At 35.2% G+C, this 15,798-nt stretch overlaps 3 protein-coding genes across 4 annotated transcripts; all 3 read left to right on the top strand.

Moving 5' to 3' along the window:
- Positions 1 to 1,646: 1,646 nt before the first annotated feature.
- LOC110645171 (serine/threonine-protein kinase STY13) lies at positions 1,647 to 4,574 on the top strand. The gene is made up of 5 exons (XM_058152725.1): positions 1,647 to 3,023; positions 3,185 to 3,393; positions 3,473 to 3,647; positions 3,735 to 3,869; positions 4,012 to 4,574. Exons 1-5 carry the CDS (start codon positions 2,643 to 2,645, stop codon positions 4,216 to 4,218), a joined length of 1,107 nt encoding a protein of 368 aa, XP_058008708.1. The 5' UTR covers positions 1,647 to 2,642; the 3' UTR covers positions 4,219 to 4,574.
- Positions 4,575 to 5,263: 689 nt separating this feature from the next.
- Positions 5,264 to 11,727, top strand: LOC110645170 (homocysteine S-methyltransferase 2). Of its 2 annotated transcripts, none has more exons than XM_021798222.2 (7): positions 5,264 to 5,582; positions 7,304 to 7,360; positions 7,430 to 7,659; positions 8,512 to 8,641; positions 9,460 to 9,663; positions 10,670 to 10,741; positions 11,103 to 11,727. In XM_021798222.2, the coding sequence occupies exons 1-7, from the start codon at positions 5,343 to 5,345 to the stop codon at positions 11,259 to 11,261; spliced, it is 1,092 nt and encodes a 363-aa protein (XP_021653914.2). In that variant the 5' UTR covers positions 5,264 to 5,342; the 3' UTR covers positions 11,262 to 11,727. The 2 variants fall into 2 exon arrangements, with proteins under 2 accessions (XP_021653914.2, XP_021653915.2); XM_021798223.2 differs by lacking the exon at positions 5,264 to 5,582 and adding an exon at positions 5,666 to 6,002.
- A 1,300-nt stretch (positions 11,728 to 13,027) lies between these two features.
- LOC110645167 (uncharacterized) lies at positions 13,028 to 15,297 on the top strand. The gene is made up of 7 exons (XM_021798219.2): positions 13,028 to 13,185; positions 13,401 to 13,491; positions 13,667 to 13,780; positions 13,885 to 14,163; positions 14,284 to 14,397; positions 14,686 to 14,758; positions 14,877 to 15,297. The coding sequence occupies exons 2-7, from the start codon at positions 13,429 to 13,431 to the stop codon at positions 14,912 to 14,914; spliced, it is 681 nt and encodes a 226-aa protein (XP_021653911.2). The 5' UTR covers positions 13,028 to 13,185; positions 13,401 to 13,428; the 3' UTR covers positions 14,915 to 15,297.
- The last annotated feature ends 501 nt before the right edge of the window (positions 15,298 to 15,798 follow it).

The following is a 15,798-nucleotide window of genomic DNA, read 5'->3' as shown; positions in this document are numbered from 1 at the left end:
TGGAGAGGCTCAAAGTGGCGTGACAAATGAGAGGAGAGGCTGCTGGTTATTTTTTCTTTTCATAACCACACTTAAATAGCTAGGTTTAAACCCTTGCCACATGTCACCCTTTGATTAGCTCTAGGTTTAAGTGACCCAATCAAATTGTGCCAAGTGTCAAACCTATATTTAATTTTGATTTTAATCATCTTACATGATTAAAAAACATTTGGCAAGCTTATGTGTTATGCCATGTGTCACCATCTCATGGTGCCACGTGTCACACTGCAAAATGACTAAAATGCCCCTGTATCTTAATTTTGAGTTCTCAACCCAAAATAATTATTTTTCTTCTTCTAATTAATTTATATAAAATATAAATTAATTAATTAATCTCTATTAATTAATTTCTCATTAATTAAATTCATATTTAAACACTTTAAATATAAATTTAACTTATATTATATATCCAATAATCTAGATTTGGTTTCAAGTCATGCTAGGGACTTTGCAATCTAATTGCAAACCAAACCTATTTAATTAATCAATTAAACTCTTTAATTAATTAATTAAATCATATTTAATTAGGTGATAACTTGTGTATGTGTGTGACTTACTAAGCTCATCACTAATTGGCAATGAGACATGATATCAACTCTTAATATCATCAGAACTCTTTCTTACCATAAATGATTTCTCTAAATCATTTTATGAACCTCATAGACCATGGTTAACACCTAGCATAGCATGCCATGGCCACCCAATTAGTAATAAGGTTTACCTTAAATGAACCTATAATTATATGTTACCATGCACTAAAATCTCTCTGTTACAAAATCCCAACTCAAGCTGGAGTCATGGTTTATGTCAAACTCCATTTGTTATGAATATTATGTTCTCTTTTAATTCCAGTTCTTGATTAAAAAGATTTTCTCATCAGAAACTCTTTTACGAATAAATCTATTTATCTGGCCAGAACTTGAAACATCAAGAACAATTAAATGAACATAGGATTTTATCTCTATTTACTTAGAGGAACAGATTCCATCTTGATCAACACCTACCTCCATATATAACTAGTAGGAGCCAACACATGCCCATATACCCATACACGGTACAAGTATGAAAGCGATCAAACTCAAACTACCTATATATAAGATAAGCTGCTATCTCGTGTCTAAAGATTATATGCACTGATATGATTTATGACAAAACATTGACAAGAGTAAACTCTATGTGCATGTCATAAGCGTCACTGGTTCGGCCTACTTATCATTTATAAGTGCCTATCATGTTTGTTATATGGCATGAGACTCACCATTCCATCTTATTTATATCTCATATAAATAACTTGGGAACAAACATGAATACAATCTTTCTGGATAAGTCATGTCCTTATTATGAAGTATCCTCGATTGTGAACCTATTTATGATACTTTGTGCTAGAAATATTGTCACTCATATTCTTAACAACTTAAGAATAATATTTCTAACAAAATATCAATGGACCTTTTCTATTACACATAAATATATTATATAAACAGAAAAGTGGAAATGCCATTTATTAATAAAATATGTACAAGATACATACTAAATGATATGCTCTAGGGCATACTACTAACATTATGATGGTCAAGACATTGCTGGTAATGCTTTTATTCTACTGCTGCTTTTGGAATTATTCATTTTTCGACTTACAAGTTATTTTCTCTTGATTTGTATTCATTTCTTGTTTACCTGGAATTTCCAAATGTCAATTATTGCATTCTTAGAGAGAGATGAAATGTTTATCTTTTAAGTGATTCCCCGATAAGCATTCTTGCTTTTATCTTTTATCGTGATGTATAACCATCATTGAATTTTATATATGAAATTATTAAAATATAGAAGAAAACTACTATGTGAAAATGGGTACATGTCAAATGATATGGTGCTAATGAAATTTTTAATTGTAAGTGACGTTGTGGCAATCTAAGAGATGATAAGTTAATGATGAATTGCTTAGTCCAAGATCTGATAGTGTGATTTTGATATTCTTATCGTGGGGAAGAATGAGGTTCACGGGAAAGTTGGAAGGTATGGCTATTTACATCATGAATCTTATGTGCATCTGGGGATTTAGAATTAGTGGATGCATCCTGAAGTGAAAATTTTTTGAGTCTTTCCCCAGGCCAAGTTATAGATTACTTTAAGATGTGTAGATGGTGTGCATTATCTTTTTTTAATTATGGCTTAGAAGACATCTTGCATTTGGTGGACTGGATTCAAATTCAAATCACTTGCTGTTGGGTTGGTTCTTCACCATCTATACTTCCATCAATTATTTGACAGAATTGGAAATCTGCAAATCTTTTCAGGGTCAACGAACAAGAATTGAACATATTTTAGACAAATGCTTAAGCCGTTTTTTAGTATTTTAAAACTATCTTGTTTAAGTTCTTTATCTATGTTGATTGTGTGTTAAGGAATTGCATCAAGATCAAAATGGGTATCGGCTTGTGAGAGTCCTATTCAACTGGATGAAATTTGCCAAAATATAGATTTATTTTTTATTGTTTGGTTTACTTAAGTGCCACTAGTTTGCAAGGATTTAATGGCTTCACTTCTTTATGTGGAGTTTTGGATATTCATTTATTGCTTAGGAGATTGTTAGCATCATATCTATGATTGATAACTCTGTAGTTACTTCTCACATTTTCCCCACTTCAATTCCCTCCCAGAAAAGATTACCCATAGTTATTTCTAAATCCTTCAAATCAGTGTCGGTGAACGTAACTAGTATAATGGCACTGTGGGTTGTTTACTTCACCGCCTATTATACTGGAATGCCCTCAAACATCAAATTTTTTAGGAAACACATAATTGATTATTACTTTTCTTTGCAATATCCTAATTATCTATTGTTACTCTTAAAAAATACAGTGAAGATATTGAACTGGGGGGAGGATGGCATTGCCACAGCTGCTGAAATTGCTGCTCTCCGGGCATCATTTCAGCAAGAGGTTGCTGTTTGGCATAAACTTGACCATGCAAATGTCACGAAGGTAAAGGATGTTCTCTCATCGGTTCATTTATTCTGTTGCTTTGATATTTTGATAACAGCAGTTAACTATATACCATTGATTATAAATCACTCGAGTTATTTGAATATTTGCCGATGCTCTGAATTTAATCTGTGGGTTGTAACTGAAATTGTATATTACAGTTTGTTGGAGCTTCAATGGGAACTTCCAATCTTAAAATTCCTCCCAAAAGTCCTACAGATGGAAGTTATGATTCTGATCCTTCCAGCGCATGTTGCGTTGTTCTTGAGTACCTTCCTGGAGGAACGTTAAAGAAATTTTTAATCAGAAATAGGAGAAAGAAACTTGCCTTTAAGGTTGTGATTCAACTTGCTTTGGACCTTTCGAGGGGGTAAGTACAGATCTTCAATGAACTAGTCTGTGATTCAATCTTAATTAATAGATTTTTTTTTTTGGATCCACTTCTGCAGTTTGAGCTATCTTCATTCTAAAAAGATTGTACATCGTGATGTTAAGACAGAAAATATGTTGTTAGATGCTCATAGAACTTTGAAAATAGCTGATTTTGGTGTTGCTCGAGTTGAAGCTCAGAACCCAAGGGACATGACTGGGGAAACTGGTACTCTTGGATACATGGCCCCAGAGGTATCCACCTGTTGTGTTTCTTTCTTTAGTTATAAGTTCATGTTCATCTGAAAAGGGGAAAAGAGACTAACAAAATAATTTTTGTAGGTCCTTGACGGTAAGCCATACAATCGGAAATGTGATGTGTACAGCTTTGGTATATGCTTATGGGAAATTTATTGCTGTGACATGCCTTATCCCGATCTTAGTTTTGCTGAAGTTTCATCTCAAGTTATTCGACAGGTTTGTCTTTTCATATATTGTTATCTCCATAGTTGCAGGTGTAGGTATTTCTTAGTTTACATGCTATGTCTGTTTGTTTCCAGTTCTATTATGACATCATGTTGATGAAAATCATAATGAAAATGGTTGTGATTTTTCACAGAATTTACGCCCAGAGATCCCTAGATGTTGCCCAAATTCATTTGCAAGCATCATGCGTAAGTGTTGGGATGCAAATGCAGACAAACGTCCTGAGATGGACGTTGTAGTGAGGCTGCTAGAAGCAATAGACACGAGCAAAGGAGGAGGCATGATTCCTGAAGATCAATCCACTGGCTGTTTCTGTTTTAGTTCAGTTCGTGGACCATGACTTCTTTTAACCTTCCATTCCTGATATATACTTGCGAAATACTGAAGCAGTTCATTGCCAGACTTCAGCTGGTCTTTGCATAGCTAACTAAAGATTCCAGCTTTGTTGGACACAGAATTGAGAATGCAGAGGAATTTCTGGTCCTAGTCAAGTCTTGAAATTTTAAGATTTGGTTACTGTAATCGTTATTGCTGGACAAAATTCAGGAATTGGAAGATTGGAATTCCATATTTGTATAACATTCGTCAAACTGGTTTCAAACATTCTATTCAGATAGTAGCCTTGATAATTCATTATAAGTTGATATATATGGTAGCTGAAAATTGGGAGCTTTATGTTGGTGGAACCAAAGTCAATTGCTTCTAAGTATCATGGATGAAATGTATACATGGCATATTTACCGTTTAAAGAAGCTTAGACCTTGGAAACAAAATGATCTATCATTCTTTTTTGGGATAATGCTTGGAATTGAACATAAAAGATGAAAATTTTGCTACTTACCAAAAAAAAAGTCGCATCATGTTGACTTTGATAACAAAATGGTTATGATAAATCCAAGCAGAAACTTGAGCAGCAGAAGCTGATGATAGCATAGAACCGATCAAGTGAGAAGAAAGGAACCAAACAGACAAAGTGGCCCAAAACTTATCTTGCATGCGCAATTTTGGTGGTAACATTGGGTAGCCACTAGGTCTTTGCAAGAGAATTGTTCTCGTGTTTGGCTACTTTGGTCGTAATCTAAGAACAAGTAACATGGTTGCATGGGTGGCTCTTCCTGTGCTGCACTTGCATGGTTGGCCATTTTCGAAGAGTGGAATCTCTAATCACCCACAAACGTTATGCACATAAGCAAAATCAAAATACGTGCAAAGATGAACTTAAAAAGTTAGACAGGACATGGTAATAGTTGACATGTCCCATCCCAACAATAAATAATGAGTGTAAATGTTCCAAAACAAAAGACATTGGGGCGTTAATGCTATTTAGGAAATTTGTGGGGTCAATGCCCATAATCTTTTGTACTTCAATGAATTGGAATGGGAAAAAAAAAAAGAAAAAAAGGCATAGCATTCATTCGTGCGTTTGTTCCAGTGCCAACCGCACACAACAGGCTAACAGCCAAAATGCCAAACAAATCAAAAAAGGATAACTCACCGTTACTGCTACTCTGTCGGAACAAATCGCAGATGGGATATTCTGGCGCCCAGTCGTCTTCGTTGTTGAAGGATTTCCTCCGCAAGTCCGGCGGCGTCGCCATTATTGACGGTGGTCTCGCCACGGAGCTCGAACGGCACGGAGCTGACCTTAACGATCCTCTTTGGAGTGCCAAGTGTCTCTTAACTTCTCCTCACCTTATCCGTTCGGTACTTCCTCTCTCTCTCTCTCTCTCTCTCTCTCTCTCTCTATATATATATATATATATATATATATATATGTATCTCTACATATGCGTCTGAGATTCTATTCTGTCTTAATTGATTAGTTTTCTGCTTTGAATTTGGATTCTGTTTTCGTTGCTTTAATTTGTGGAACAAGCGGCGTCTTTACACTTTGGATCTTGTTTATTCTTTTTGGGAAAATTTTCTGTGTTTAGGATAAGATTTATGATTTTACAACACTTATTAATATTATCGGCAGAGAAAAAGGGAGCGATCTTGTAGTCATATTTGGAATTCCAAGTGTTATGACTTATGACTGGCACTAGAAGCTTACTCATAGCTAACACAGATGGTCAGTGTTTTTTGATCGTGCAGATATGGACCGCTATGTCATGCATCATTGTAGTCCTGCTTTCTCTCTCTCTCTCTCTCTCTCTCTCTCTCTCTTTTTTCTCTTGTATTGACTGGATGGGGGTTGTACATCTGGAATCAACTTTAAAGATTTGTTTGTCTTACGATGCCATAGACTTATGATAATACTTACATAATAATATAACTTATGTGAAGTTGGAATAGTGAAGTGATTTATCAGTCTTTGAGCTTGCTTTTCTTGAGTCTGCAATTTGTCTTGCGTTGATTAGAGTTTTGCATTAGCTTAGGGTATTTGATGTGGAATCTGCATTTCAGCAACTATGGTTTCTTTTTAAACACTTGAATTATTTGATTATTGGTTTTCAGAGGGTATATAAGGTATCCTTCCACTCCTAATCTTGATGTAATTGCTTTTAGAATTGGTAATGAAAACCATGGCTAGTAAGCATACAAGGAATCTGGTTTGGCACTTAAAAAGTGGCTTTTTTTTTTTGGATGATTTAATACACGTAACTTTATCAGAGTATGCAAAGATGTTCATCTGAGTATTCAATAATTCAAGGTATATACAATTATGGCTCATGTTAAAAAGGAACAGCATGTGAATTTGAGGGTTGAAGAGTAAACTTGGACAAATTTGCAATACTTGACAATTAGTAGTAGTATCGTTTACATAAACTTATCCATGCTTTTTTTTTCTTTCATGGTTGAACTTGCATGTGCGCGCATGCACACACACAAACATAGGGAATATTTTGGTGGCTTTTGGATTGATGCCTTAAATTCTAAACCTAATATACAAACCCTGAAGACAAATCATTAATTTGACATCGTTTCAAAATTTTTCTTTAAATCTAGGGATTATCATACCAAGTCCCTCTTTCCCCACAAATCTGCCAGACTGGGACCATTAAACATATTTAGAGGACTCCAACTTTGTTGATGAATTTATTTAATAAAAGTGATATTCTGCCAATTCAAATACAATTGACTTTATATATTTTAATATTATCAGTTTGTTGCATAGTGACCTTGTTCAATTTAATTATGTAACAAATCGTTTATATTTTGGAATGTTAATTACCATTGTCTTTTCACTGTTAGCTGGACAGGTCTTGTCTTTTATTATGTTGCGGAAGAAGGAGGTTTCTTGACTTCTTTATCGATTTGTGCCTTGTGCACATTTTTGTGATTTTCTTGGAGTGCCATTATCATTTAGCATTATTGAAGCTAAAAAAATTTATCTCGAAAAAATCACTTCTTAATTACTTGGGGTTTTTTAAGAATTTTTTTTATACACTTTGTATTGTTAGCTGAGTTGCATAATTGGCCAGGTGCACCTTGACTATCTTGAAGCTGGTGCTGATATTATTATCACAGCATCTTATCAGGTATTAACAGTGGATCCTCTCTCTCTCTTTCTCTCTCTCTCTCTCATTCATTTTACTTGAATTTGACAGGCCACCATTCAGGGTTTTGAAGCAAAAGGCTTCTCTAGTGAAGAAAGTGAAGGCATGCTTAGAAGAAGTGTAGAAATTGCCTGTGAGGCAAGGGATATTTATTATGAGAGATGTAAAGCAGGAGCTTCTGATAGTAATAATGACATTAGGATTCTGAAACAGCGCCCCATTTTAGTTGCAGCTTCTGTTGGCAGCTATGGAGCTTATTTGGCTGATGGATCTGAGTACAGGTGAGTAGACTTGTTATTGAAAATATAAACATCAAATGGTAATTATAAGTGGTTAGATTGCAACATTGACTTTGTTAGTTATTTTGATATGTAAAATAATATAATTTCTTATATAAGTCCGAATTAAAATGAATTAAATTGTAATTTGACTAACACTCTTTCTAAATTTAACATGGTATAAGAGTCCAAGCTGTGTTATGAGTTTCAGTTGCCCATAAAACTGTATAATTGGGCCCGTATTGGATTAAAAATACAAACTAATTGTCAAGTGACAACCATGTTGTTGCACTTGAGGTGGAAGTGTTGAGATTATAAATCCCACATCAAGAAAGTATAAACATAAAAGGGTAAATATAAGTGTTTAGATTGCAACATTAACTTGGTTAGTTATTTTGATGTGTAAAACAATATAATTACTTATATAAGTTCAAATTAAAATGAATTAAATTGTAATTTAATCAACACTTTCTCCAAATTTAACAGAAAACAATACATAATCTAAATTCCTGTTATTATTTTATTCTTCAAATATTGTGGTTGCTTTATCATTGGAGCTCCTGCCTCATTGCAATATGTAGTAACATGATCATATTTTTGCCTTGAAGAATATGTTTCATAATTGGAATCCCTATAAAATCTCCTGTGTGTATGCCATATAATGTCCACGACATTTTTTTTTCCTCTGTTCACCTTCTTTGTATTTACTCTTTATTACTGAGCTATATATCACGACTGGAAAACAGCACAAATTAGGCTGGGCTGTGTCAGACTGGTTAAATATATCCTTTTTCGGGATGAAACTTTTAGTTATGTTATTTATTTATATCTCTTATTGTTGTTTCACCTTCTCAGTGGGAATTATGGTGATGAAGTTACCTTGGAAACCTTGAAAGATTTTCATCGCAAAAGGGTTCAGGTAGTGGCAGAATCAGGTGCTGACCTCATAGCATTTGAAACAATTCCAAATAAGGTAGAAGCTCAGGTATTAATTCACTTATTCTGAAATCATGATATTTTAAGTTTTATTCTTGGAAATTAAAGGGACATTCACGCTTTGTTTGGGAAAAAATATGGGGATAAAGAAAGGAGGCAAGAGCAATTCTTTTTTTTTTTTTTTTTTTTTTTGGGGCGCACAGAAAGTGGGTCAAAAGATAACATTTTCTTGCTTGAATTTGGTGGAAATGACACTTTTGCCTTGATCCAGTTAGAATACTATTTGTAGGCAAAAACACAAATCACACCAAGCAAAACAGAAAAATTAGTAAATGCATTTCTCATTTTGTGGTGAATGAGAGATGCAAAGTCAATGTTAGCATTTTGGAATTTTGAGTAACGGGTGAGCAGAGAGGTTAGTAAGAGTAAATGTTTTGGTCACTAGGCCTATTACTTTGATCTTGTGCAAACAGAGTAACAAGTTAATTATGTTCCAAATGCTGCATGTGAGTTTGCCTGATTTGTAGAGTGTGTTTTGTTGGACAGGTTGATAGTTCACTACAATTTCTATTCCTACTTTTTCTCCTCATGGTTTCCAAAATCAAATTCCCCTCCACTTGCACTCCTCATCCTTTTCACTCCTATTCTCATCCACCCTTCCCCAACAAAGGGTCAAAATATGCCTGTGTAGTGAATTGTGTCATTGTTGGTCAGTTCATTAGCCTATTTATAGCTGAAAATTCACCAATAGAAAATGGATTTAGCAGCGTAAGGAATTTTTTAAATAGAAAAGTGGCTCTTGGTAAGATAATTAAAGCTATGTTCCTTTTGGTGTGAATTTTTTCATTGACTACTGTGTTCTTGCAGGCTTATGCTATGCTCTTAGAGGAAGAAAACATAAAGATTCCTGCTTGGTTCTCCTTTAACTCTAAGGATGGTATCAATGTGGTCAATGGTGATTCTTTGGTAGAATGTGCCTCAATTGCTGAATCATGTGGGAAAGTAGCTGCTGTGGGTATCAACTGCACTCCTCCTAGGTTTATCCATGGAAGTATATTATCTGTCAAGAAGGTGTGTTGTTCGAGCTTTTATTTTATTAGATGATATTGTATACGTTCTTAAGCTTAGCACAGAAGTTTGGTGTTTGGCGTTTGATATTTATAGTCCATAACTTGTTTCAAGAAGTTGAAAATTTGGAGCAGTCATATGCATTTACTGAAACTTTCAAACTATGTCTTTTTATTAGTGCAATCATTTCGATCCCATGCCCGAAATATAAATAATTTTGAAATGGGAACTAGCTGAATTATAACTTTTACTATCTTGTTTTATGAACTTTGAAAATAATTGCTATAACTACTAAGTTTTTAATGCCCGCTAGGGGTGCCGGTATTCTTGGTCAATTGATTACCACTTTTCTGTTTCCGACAATGTTCTTTGAACAGGTGTTCATAATACACACACACACGCACATATATATCCCAAAATTACTTCAATTGTTCAGTTACACTCCAAATCCCAAAAACTTTGGATCAAATGTTCTAATAGTTCCTTTAAATATGAGTAGTTTTACACAAATATAAACACTGTTAATGTCTACTTCTTGATTTAGAACATCATCGTGAGCTGCCTTTCAAGGAGTCATGATACCCTAGATGACTTGGGTTTCTTTCTTCTTCTTTTTTTTCTTAAGTTTTTTTTGTAGTGACAATAACTAAACTCCCTCTGATACTTATTTGAATATTACATCTGGTTTATATGTTATTTCATAACAGTTTTTACCCTTTGGATGTGAAAGCTAAGAGATTTGTGTTTTTGATATACTTATAAACATTGTGGGACTTATAAACATTGTGGGAATGAGTAATGAGTTCCTCTCTCTCTCTCTCTCTGACAGGAATATGGAATTGAGATCTCTGGTGCCAAAGATATTTCTATAATATTCTGGAAACATCTTGTCTCAATTCCATATTCCTATCACTCTCTTTCGCTCTTTTTTTTTTTTAAACAATTTTAGTTGGTACGTAGTAGGCACTCTGCTTATTAAGAAACTTATTTTCATGAAAAATTTCTTCAGGTGAGCTCCAAACCAATACTTATATATCCGAACAGTGGGGAGAGCTATGATGCTGATCTAAAGGAGTGGGTGGTAAGTTCATTTTGTTTGGTGGTTTGGGAAATACATGGAAATTACCTTCAGCTTGTTTTGGGTAAAAATTACATTTGAATTAACAAATGAATCCTTGCAGTTTCAAGAGAAAGAAAAAAAAAATCACTACTGATAAATCTCATACTGTTTCCTGAAGTAATACTCTCAAGCTCATTTAATATTGTAAGAATTTTCTGTTTGAACCTTTAAAGGAATAGGAAAAGGGGGAAAGACTATTAATTTGCCAAGGAATTTTTGAGGATTTACTTCCATTTTCCTTGCTTCTCATATCAAATATGATCCCACATCTGATCCTATTTTTTAATTTGTCAAAATAACAGTATACTTGTTCTGTTTGCAGCAAAATACTGGTGTATCAGATGAAGATTTTGTGTCATATGTAAACAAATGGTGCGAGGTTGGTGCTTCCCTTGTTGGCGGCTGTTGTAGAACTACTCCTAACACTATCAGAGCTATATGCAGAACTCTCTCCAATAGATCTCCTGCTTTGCCATTGTAGCAACCGACCTGATTTGACATAGAAGGAGCAAAGCAATTACAAGTCTAACTGGCCTGGGCTGTTAAAAGGGCTTGCATGGTCTGGATATTTTTGCCCTCAGTTGCGATGTGGAGAGGAGGGTTAGACATGGCCTATGCTGCAGGTCAGGGTTGAAATTTTTGTTCGAGCAGATGAGTTGTCTTTTGTGAGCTACTCATAGAGGGAATATCACTAGGTGTGAGGATCAGTTTTCTGTTTATAGCAAGCCTTGTGTACCGGAAGATTGTGTCCTATTTTCTGTTTATAGCAAGCCTTGTGTACCGGAAGATTGTGTCCTATGTTAAATAACGCCAACTCCAGCAATTTAATTGCGGTATACCCTCCTTGTGACTGAAATGTGGTGGAATCTCATTAACATGTATTGGAATGACAATGAGACAAGGCTGTTGAAAACCTTTGGCCTGTGGCACAAGGGAGTTTCAATTCACATTTGTCTAAGCAGCATAAAACCCAAGTTGGACCAATTTGTTGACATTTGAGAAAGCAAAGCTCCTAGACTCTTGTTTGGATCGGGAGAGGAAAATATTGAAGGAAAAGTTATTTTATGAATAGTAAAATTATAACTTTGCTCCTAAATTTAAAAGAAAAGGTATTAAATATAGAGCTTATTTATACTTTTAAATACTTTTAAATATTTTTCTCTCACTTTCTCTCCATTTTAGAGAGAGGAGAAAAAGACAATATTTTTATTTTCTCTCTAATATTTTTCCTCTTACTTTATTTTCTACTCAATTCAAACAAAATAATAAAAAATAAACTTATTTTCCCCTCACATTTCCTTTCCTCCCTTCCCAAACATAGTGTTAGTGGCAGCACACCACCAGCAATCGGTGGCAGTGCCCATGTGCCTCTAATTAGACCCGGCTAAGGCTTTGCTTCGATTTGAAATTTATGGTTGTAGATGGTGGCTTGGAAAACTTTAATTGGACCACATAAAATTGATTAAATTCAGTTTTTGTTAACAGAGTTGAATAACAAAATAAAATTTATATAATTAACTTCAACTTGTTTAAATCTAAATGTTGTTTGCTTTGGGCTTTATTTAGCCTTTTTTGCTATTTTTGCCGGACAAAATTAGAAGAAAGCAACACTAGACTCTTTAAGGAACACATTAATTCTTCCCCTAGTAGCCCGATCAGGATCTCATTTCCTCTTCTCCTTCTGGAAGAAGGATAAAAATTTGTTCTCTATGGTAGTCTTCACATTTGTCACTTGGTCGCCATCCATTATTGCTGCTCTGTTTTTTGGTCGTTCTTCATAAGATTCTTCAAACTCCTTGATCTCAAAATGTTCTTAGCCAGTAGACCAAGAATAGTCTGATTCTGTGCTTTCTTTTGGAGGGGCCACACTCAGGACAGATAGTTCACTTTTATAGCCATGTAGCCTCAGTGAATCAAAGTCCAGCACCGCTCTTTCGCCTTGCAATCTCAACTATGTACAACGCATGAAGAATAGAACTTTGATGAAAAAATTTGCACTAACAATAGAAGTGGAGAGAGGAATTGCAGCAAGTTGATTAGTTTTGTGCATGGATCCTAAATGACGTGTCTTAACTGAAAATTCAAAGTTTGATTTGATTTTTTTAATTTTATTTTTTAAATAAATTAATTTGAAACAAATGAATTTTACACTAGCATTAAATATTTCAGTTCCATTCTCTTAATACTATGGTTTGATTCGGTTCATTAAAATAAAGAATTCGGTTATTCGGCTACGACGGTTCGATTTGGCTAGGAATCTAACTGATCCATTGGGCTAGATAGACAAGGAGACGATGCCGTTTAGTTGAGTTGTCATGCGCCAAGAAAGCTGGTACACAGAAAAAATTGGGGGGTCAAGGGTTTAGCTTTCTCTGCTTTCCGCCGCTGAATTGCGCTGTCGAAGGGTGAGCTCTCTTGGACTCAAACGTATTCTATGCCTCTATTTGCACTGTATTATTGATATTGTTATGGCAATTTTTTTTCTTGATCAGAATTAGTGCAATTGAAAAGGCTACAAAATACTATAAAAACGAATTAAAAAGCTCATAAATTTTGCTGTTTATGATAAAAAAGTCTTCTACTTTGGTTTATTCTTAGCCTTGCTTGATCATTCCACCAGATAATAGCTGCCATTTATACACAATTGTATGGAGATCGATTTAGATGTCAAAGATGGCTCCCTCATTCTGATAAAGCAAGGCGCTGAAGCGGTGAGTTTTGGTGTAATAGAAATAACACTCTCTTGCTTTTCAGTTCATGATTTTCTTATAATCTTTTCTTGTTTCAGCATGGCTTGCTTCATTTTCCATTTTTATTTCAGCTGTTTAGGATTGTATTATGCAGATTGCATTTTCTTATGCTGATGATGATGTTTTCTTTTTCCAGAGAGTTTTTGAGTCTAATTTTGTTGGAAGGAGGTCTATTGTCAAGGAACGCTTCTCAAAGAAGTATAGGCATCCATCTTTGGATTCTAAACTTACACTCAAACGCTTAAATGCGGTGAGTTATTCATCATAAGGCTCATCTTCCTTGCTTCTCTTTAGATATTCATGAAGGGGGGGTTTGCTAGTTATTTGACCTATTCAAGTCAAAATTTGGGGCAGGAAGCAAGATGCATGACAAAGGCAAGGCGACTTGGGGTTTCTACTCCAGTGCTGTACGCTGTGGATCCTTTACTGCATACCCTCACATTTGAGTATGTGGAGGGTCATTCTGTGAAAGATGTCTTTCTTGAATTTGGGTTACATGGTGTTGTGGAAGAACGCATGGATGATATTGCAACACAGATTGGTGATGCAATTGGAAAACTACATGATGGTGGCCTCATTCATGGTGACTTGACCACATCAAACATGTTAATCCGGAATGGCACTAATCAAGTGGTGAGTTATTTTATATGTTATCCCCTCTGTTTAGAGGGAGAGGGTAATTAGCATTCTCTTTGATTTTATTTTTAATTGTCACTTTGTGGTAGCATCCCAACTAGAAATCTCTTCTCTCAGGTCCTTATTGATTTTGGTCTGAGCTTCACATCAACCCTTCCTGAAGACAAGGCAGTTGATTTGTATGTACTGGAACGAGCCTTGCTTTCAATGCATTCTTCATGTGGGAATGTGGTAAGTTACGAAGTTTTTTATTCTATTGACTGTAATTTCAGTTGTGCACTGCTAGATTGGCAGTAGATATATGTAAACTGGAATCTGAAACGTACAGGCTATAGTTTAATATTTTTACCAGTTTGCATACAACCAGAAGTCCTTTCCCCATAAGTCATTGAAACAATTGTTAGAAAATAGGTCCCAAGCATGTGTTATAGTTTTCTGTATCCTGTGCGGTTCAAAATTATAAATTTATGTTTAAGACATTTATTAAGTTGAGGGACAATCCGTGCAATTCTTGTGTAGATGGATCGTGTGCTTGCTGCATATAGGAAATCCTCAAAGCAATGGTCATCCACAATGAACAAGCTAGCCCAAGGTGCAACCCTGCTCCCTTATTTAAACTCTTCCAGTGATAGGTTTTCTTTTTCTTTTGTTTGTGTGTGTGTGTGTGTGTGTGATGCCATTCACCTCTGTTAATTTTCTCACTATTACAGTTCGCCAAAGGGGTCGAAAGCGCACCATGGTTGGATAGGCTTTTTCAACAGTTTGTCCTGCACAAGGGAAAGAGGAAGAGACATCTGTTGGACCTTTAATGTTTTCTGTTGAATTGATTGATGTTAGGACTTAGGACAGCAAATGTAGCTGTATCTGCATAGTGTAACTGTATTCTAATGCATATGCACGCCTAGAAGTACAATCAAAGTTGTTTTTTTTTTTTTTTTTTCCAATCTACCATAGGGCTCAATAGATTATAGTTCAAAATTAAAAGAGTTGGGGCATTCCAAATGAAATGTTATTGGTAGCCGGTTGAGTTGAAACTGATTTGCTCATTTGCAGTAGTCATTTGTACATTCTGTGTGCAGGACTGAACAAGGCTGTGCCAGTATTGAACAGCTCTTATGGGCCTTTCTTGCAGTTTGACTGGTTGTCTGTTTCTTAAACAGTCTGTCTCATCTTGTTAGCATGCAGTGCTGGAGCCCAAGGTGCCTGGCACTTCTGTTTTAGAAAAACACAAGATTCGAATTAAGAGTTGGAAGGAAGAAAACAATTTAACCAGTGAGTCTAGGAATGGCAGCAGGCGGCGTGGGGAACCATTCACCATCCCAGGGAATGGTATCGTCTCACCTTTTATATTAGGGTATAAATTAAAATTATTTTTGTTGAATTCTCACGTATATAGAGAAAAATATCAATTTTCTTTAATGAAAAAGGTAAAATTAGTTAAAATCTTTTTGACTTTTTGTAAGAAATTTTGGGAAATGATTTCTCGCGCTTACATTTAGCATTGAACTTTTACAGTCCACCTGCATAGGGTTGGGTGCTGCTATTATCTCAGTTAGGGTTTTTTGTAGGTGCTCCGTATTGATGTTGGGCTGGGCATTCTCGGGCGTTGGTTGATTTTTTTGGTGGCCTGGG

Source organism: Hevea brasiliensis, chromosome 9 (genome assembly GCF_030052815.1).
Source record: "Hevea brasiliensis isolate MT/VB/25A 57/8 chromosome 9, ASM3005281v1, whole genome shotgun sequence".
NCBI classification, from domain to species: Eukaryota; Viridiplantae; Streptophyta; class Magnoliopsida; order Malpighiales; family Euphorbiaceae; genus Hevea; species Hevea brasiliensis.
This window is presented reverse-complemented; position numbering and strand designations above follow the sequence as displayed.

Bases quoted from the DNA above. Each gene is read 5' to 3' on its own strand.
- LOC110645171 (XM_058152725.1), top strand. From the start codon at position 2,643: ATGATTGATAACTCTGTAGTTACTTCTCACATTTTCCCCACTTCAATT. The intron at 3,648-3,734 runs GTATCCACCTGT...TAATTTTTGTAG, and splicing joins TTGGATACATGGCCCCAGAG to GTCCTTGACGGTAAGCCATA. The intron at 3,870-4,011 runs GTTTGTCTTTTC...GATTTTTCACAG, and splicing joins CATCTCAAGTTATTCGACAG to AATTTACGCCCAGAGATCCC.
- LOC110645170 (XM_021798222.2), top strand. From the start codon at position 5,343: ATGCCAAACAAATCAAAAAAGGATAACTCACCGTTACTGCTACTCTGT. The intron at 5,583-7,303 runs GTACTTCCTCTC...ATAATTGGCCAG, and splicing joins CTCCTCACCTTATCCGTTCG to GTGCACCTTGACTATCTTGA. The intron at 7,660-8,511 runs GTGAGTAGACTT...TCACCTTCTCAG, and splicing joins GCTGATGGATCTGAGTACAG to TGGGAATTATGGTGATGAAG.
- LOC110645167 (XM_021798219.2), top strand. From the start codon at position 13,429: ATGGAGATCGATTTAGATGTCAAAGATGGCTCCCTCATTCTGATAAAG. The intron at 14,164-14,283 runs GTGAGTTATTTT...CTCTTCTCTCAG, and splicing joins GGAATGGCACTAATCAAGTG to GTCCTTATTGATTTTGGTCT. The intron at 14,759-14,876 runs GTGCAACCCTGC...TCACTATTACAG, and splicing joins AATGAACAAGCTAGCCCAAG to TTCGCCAAAGGGGTCGAAAG.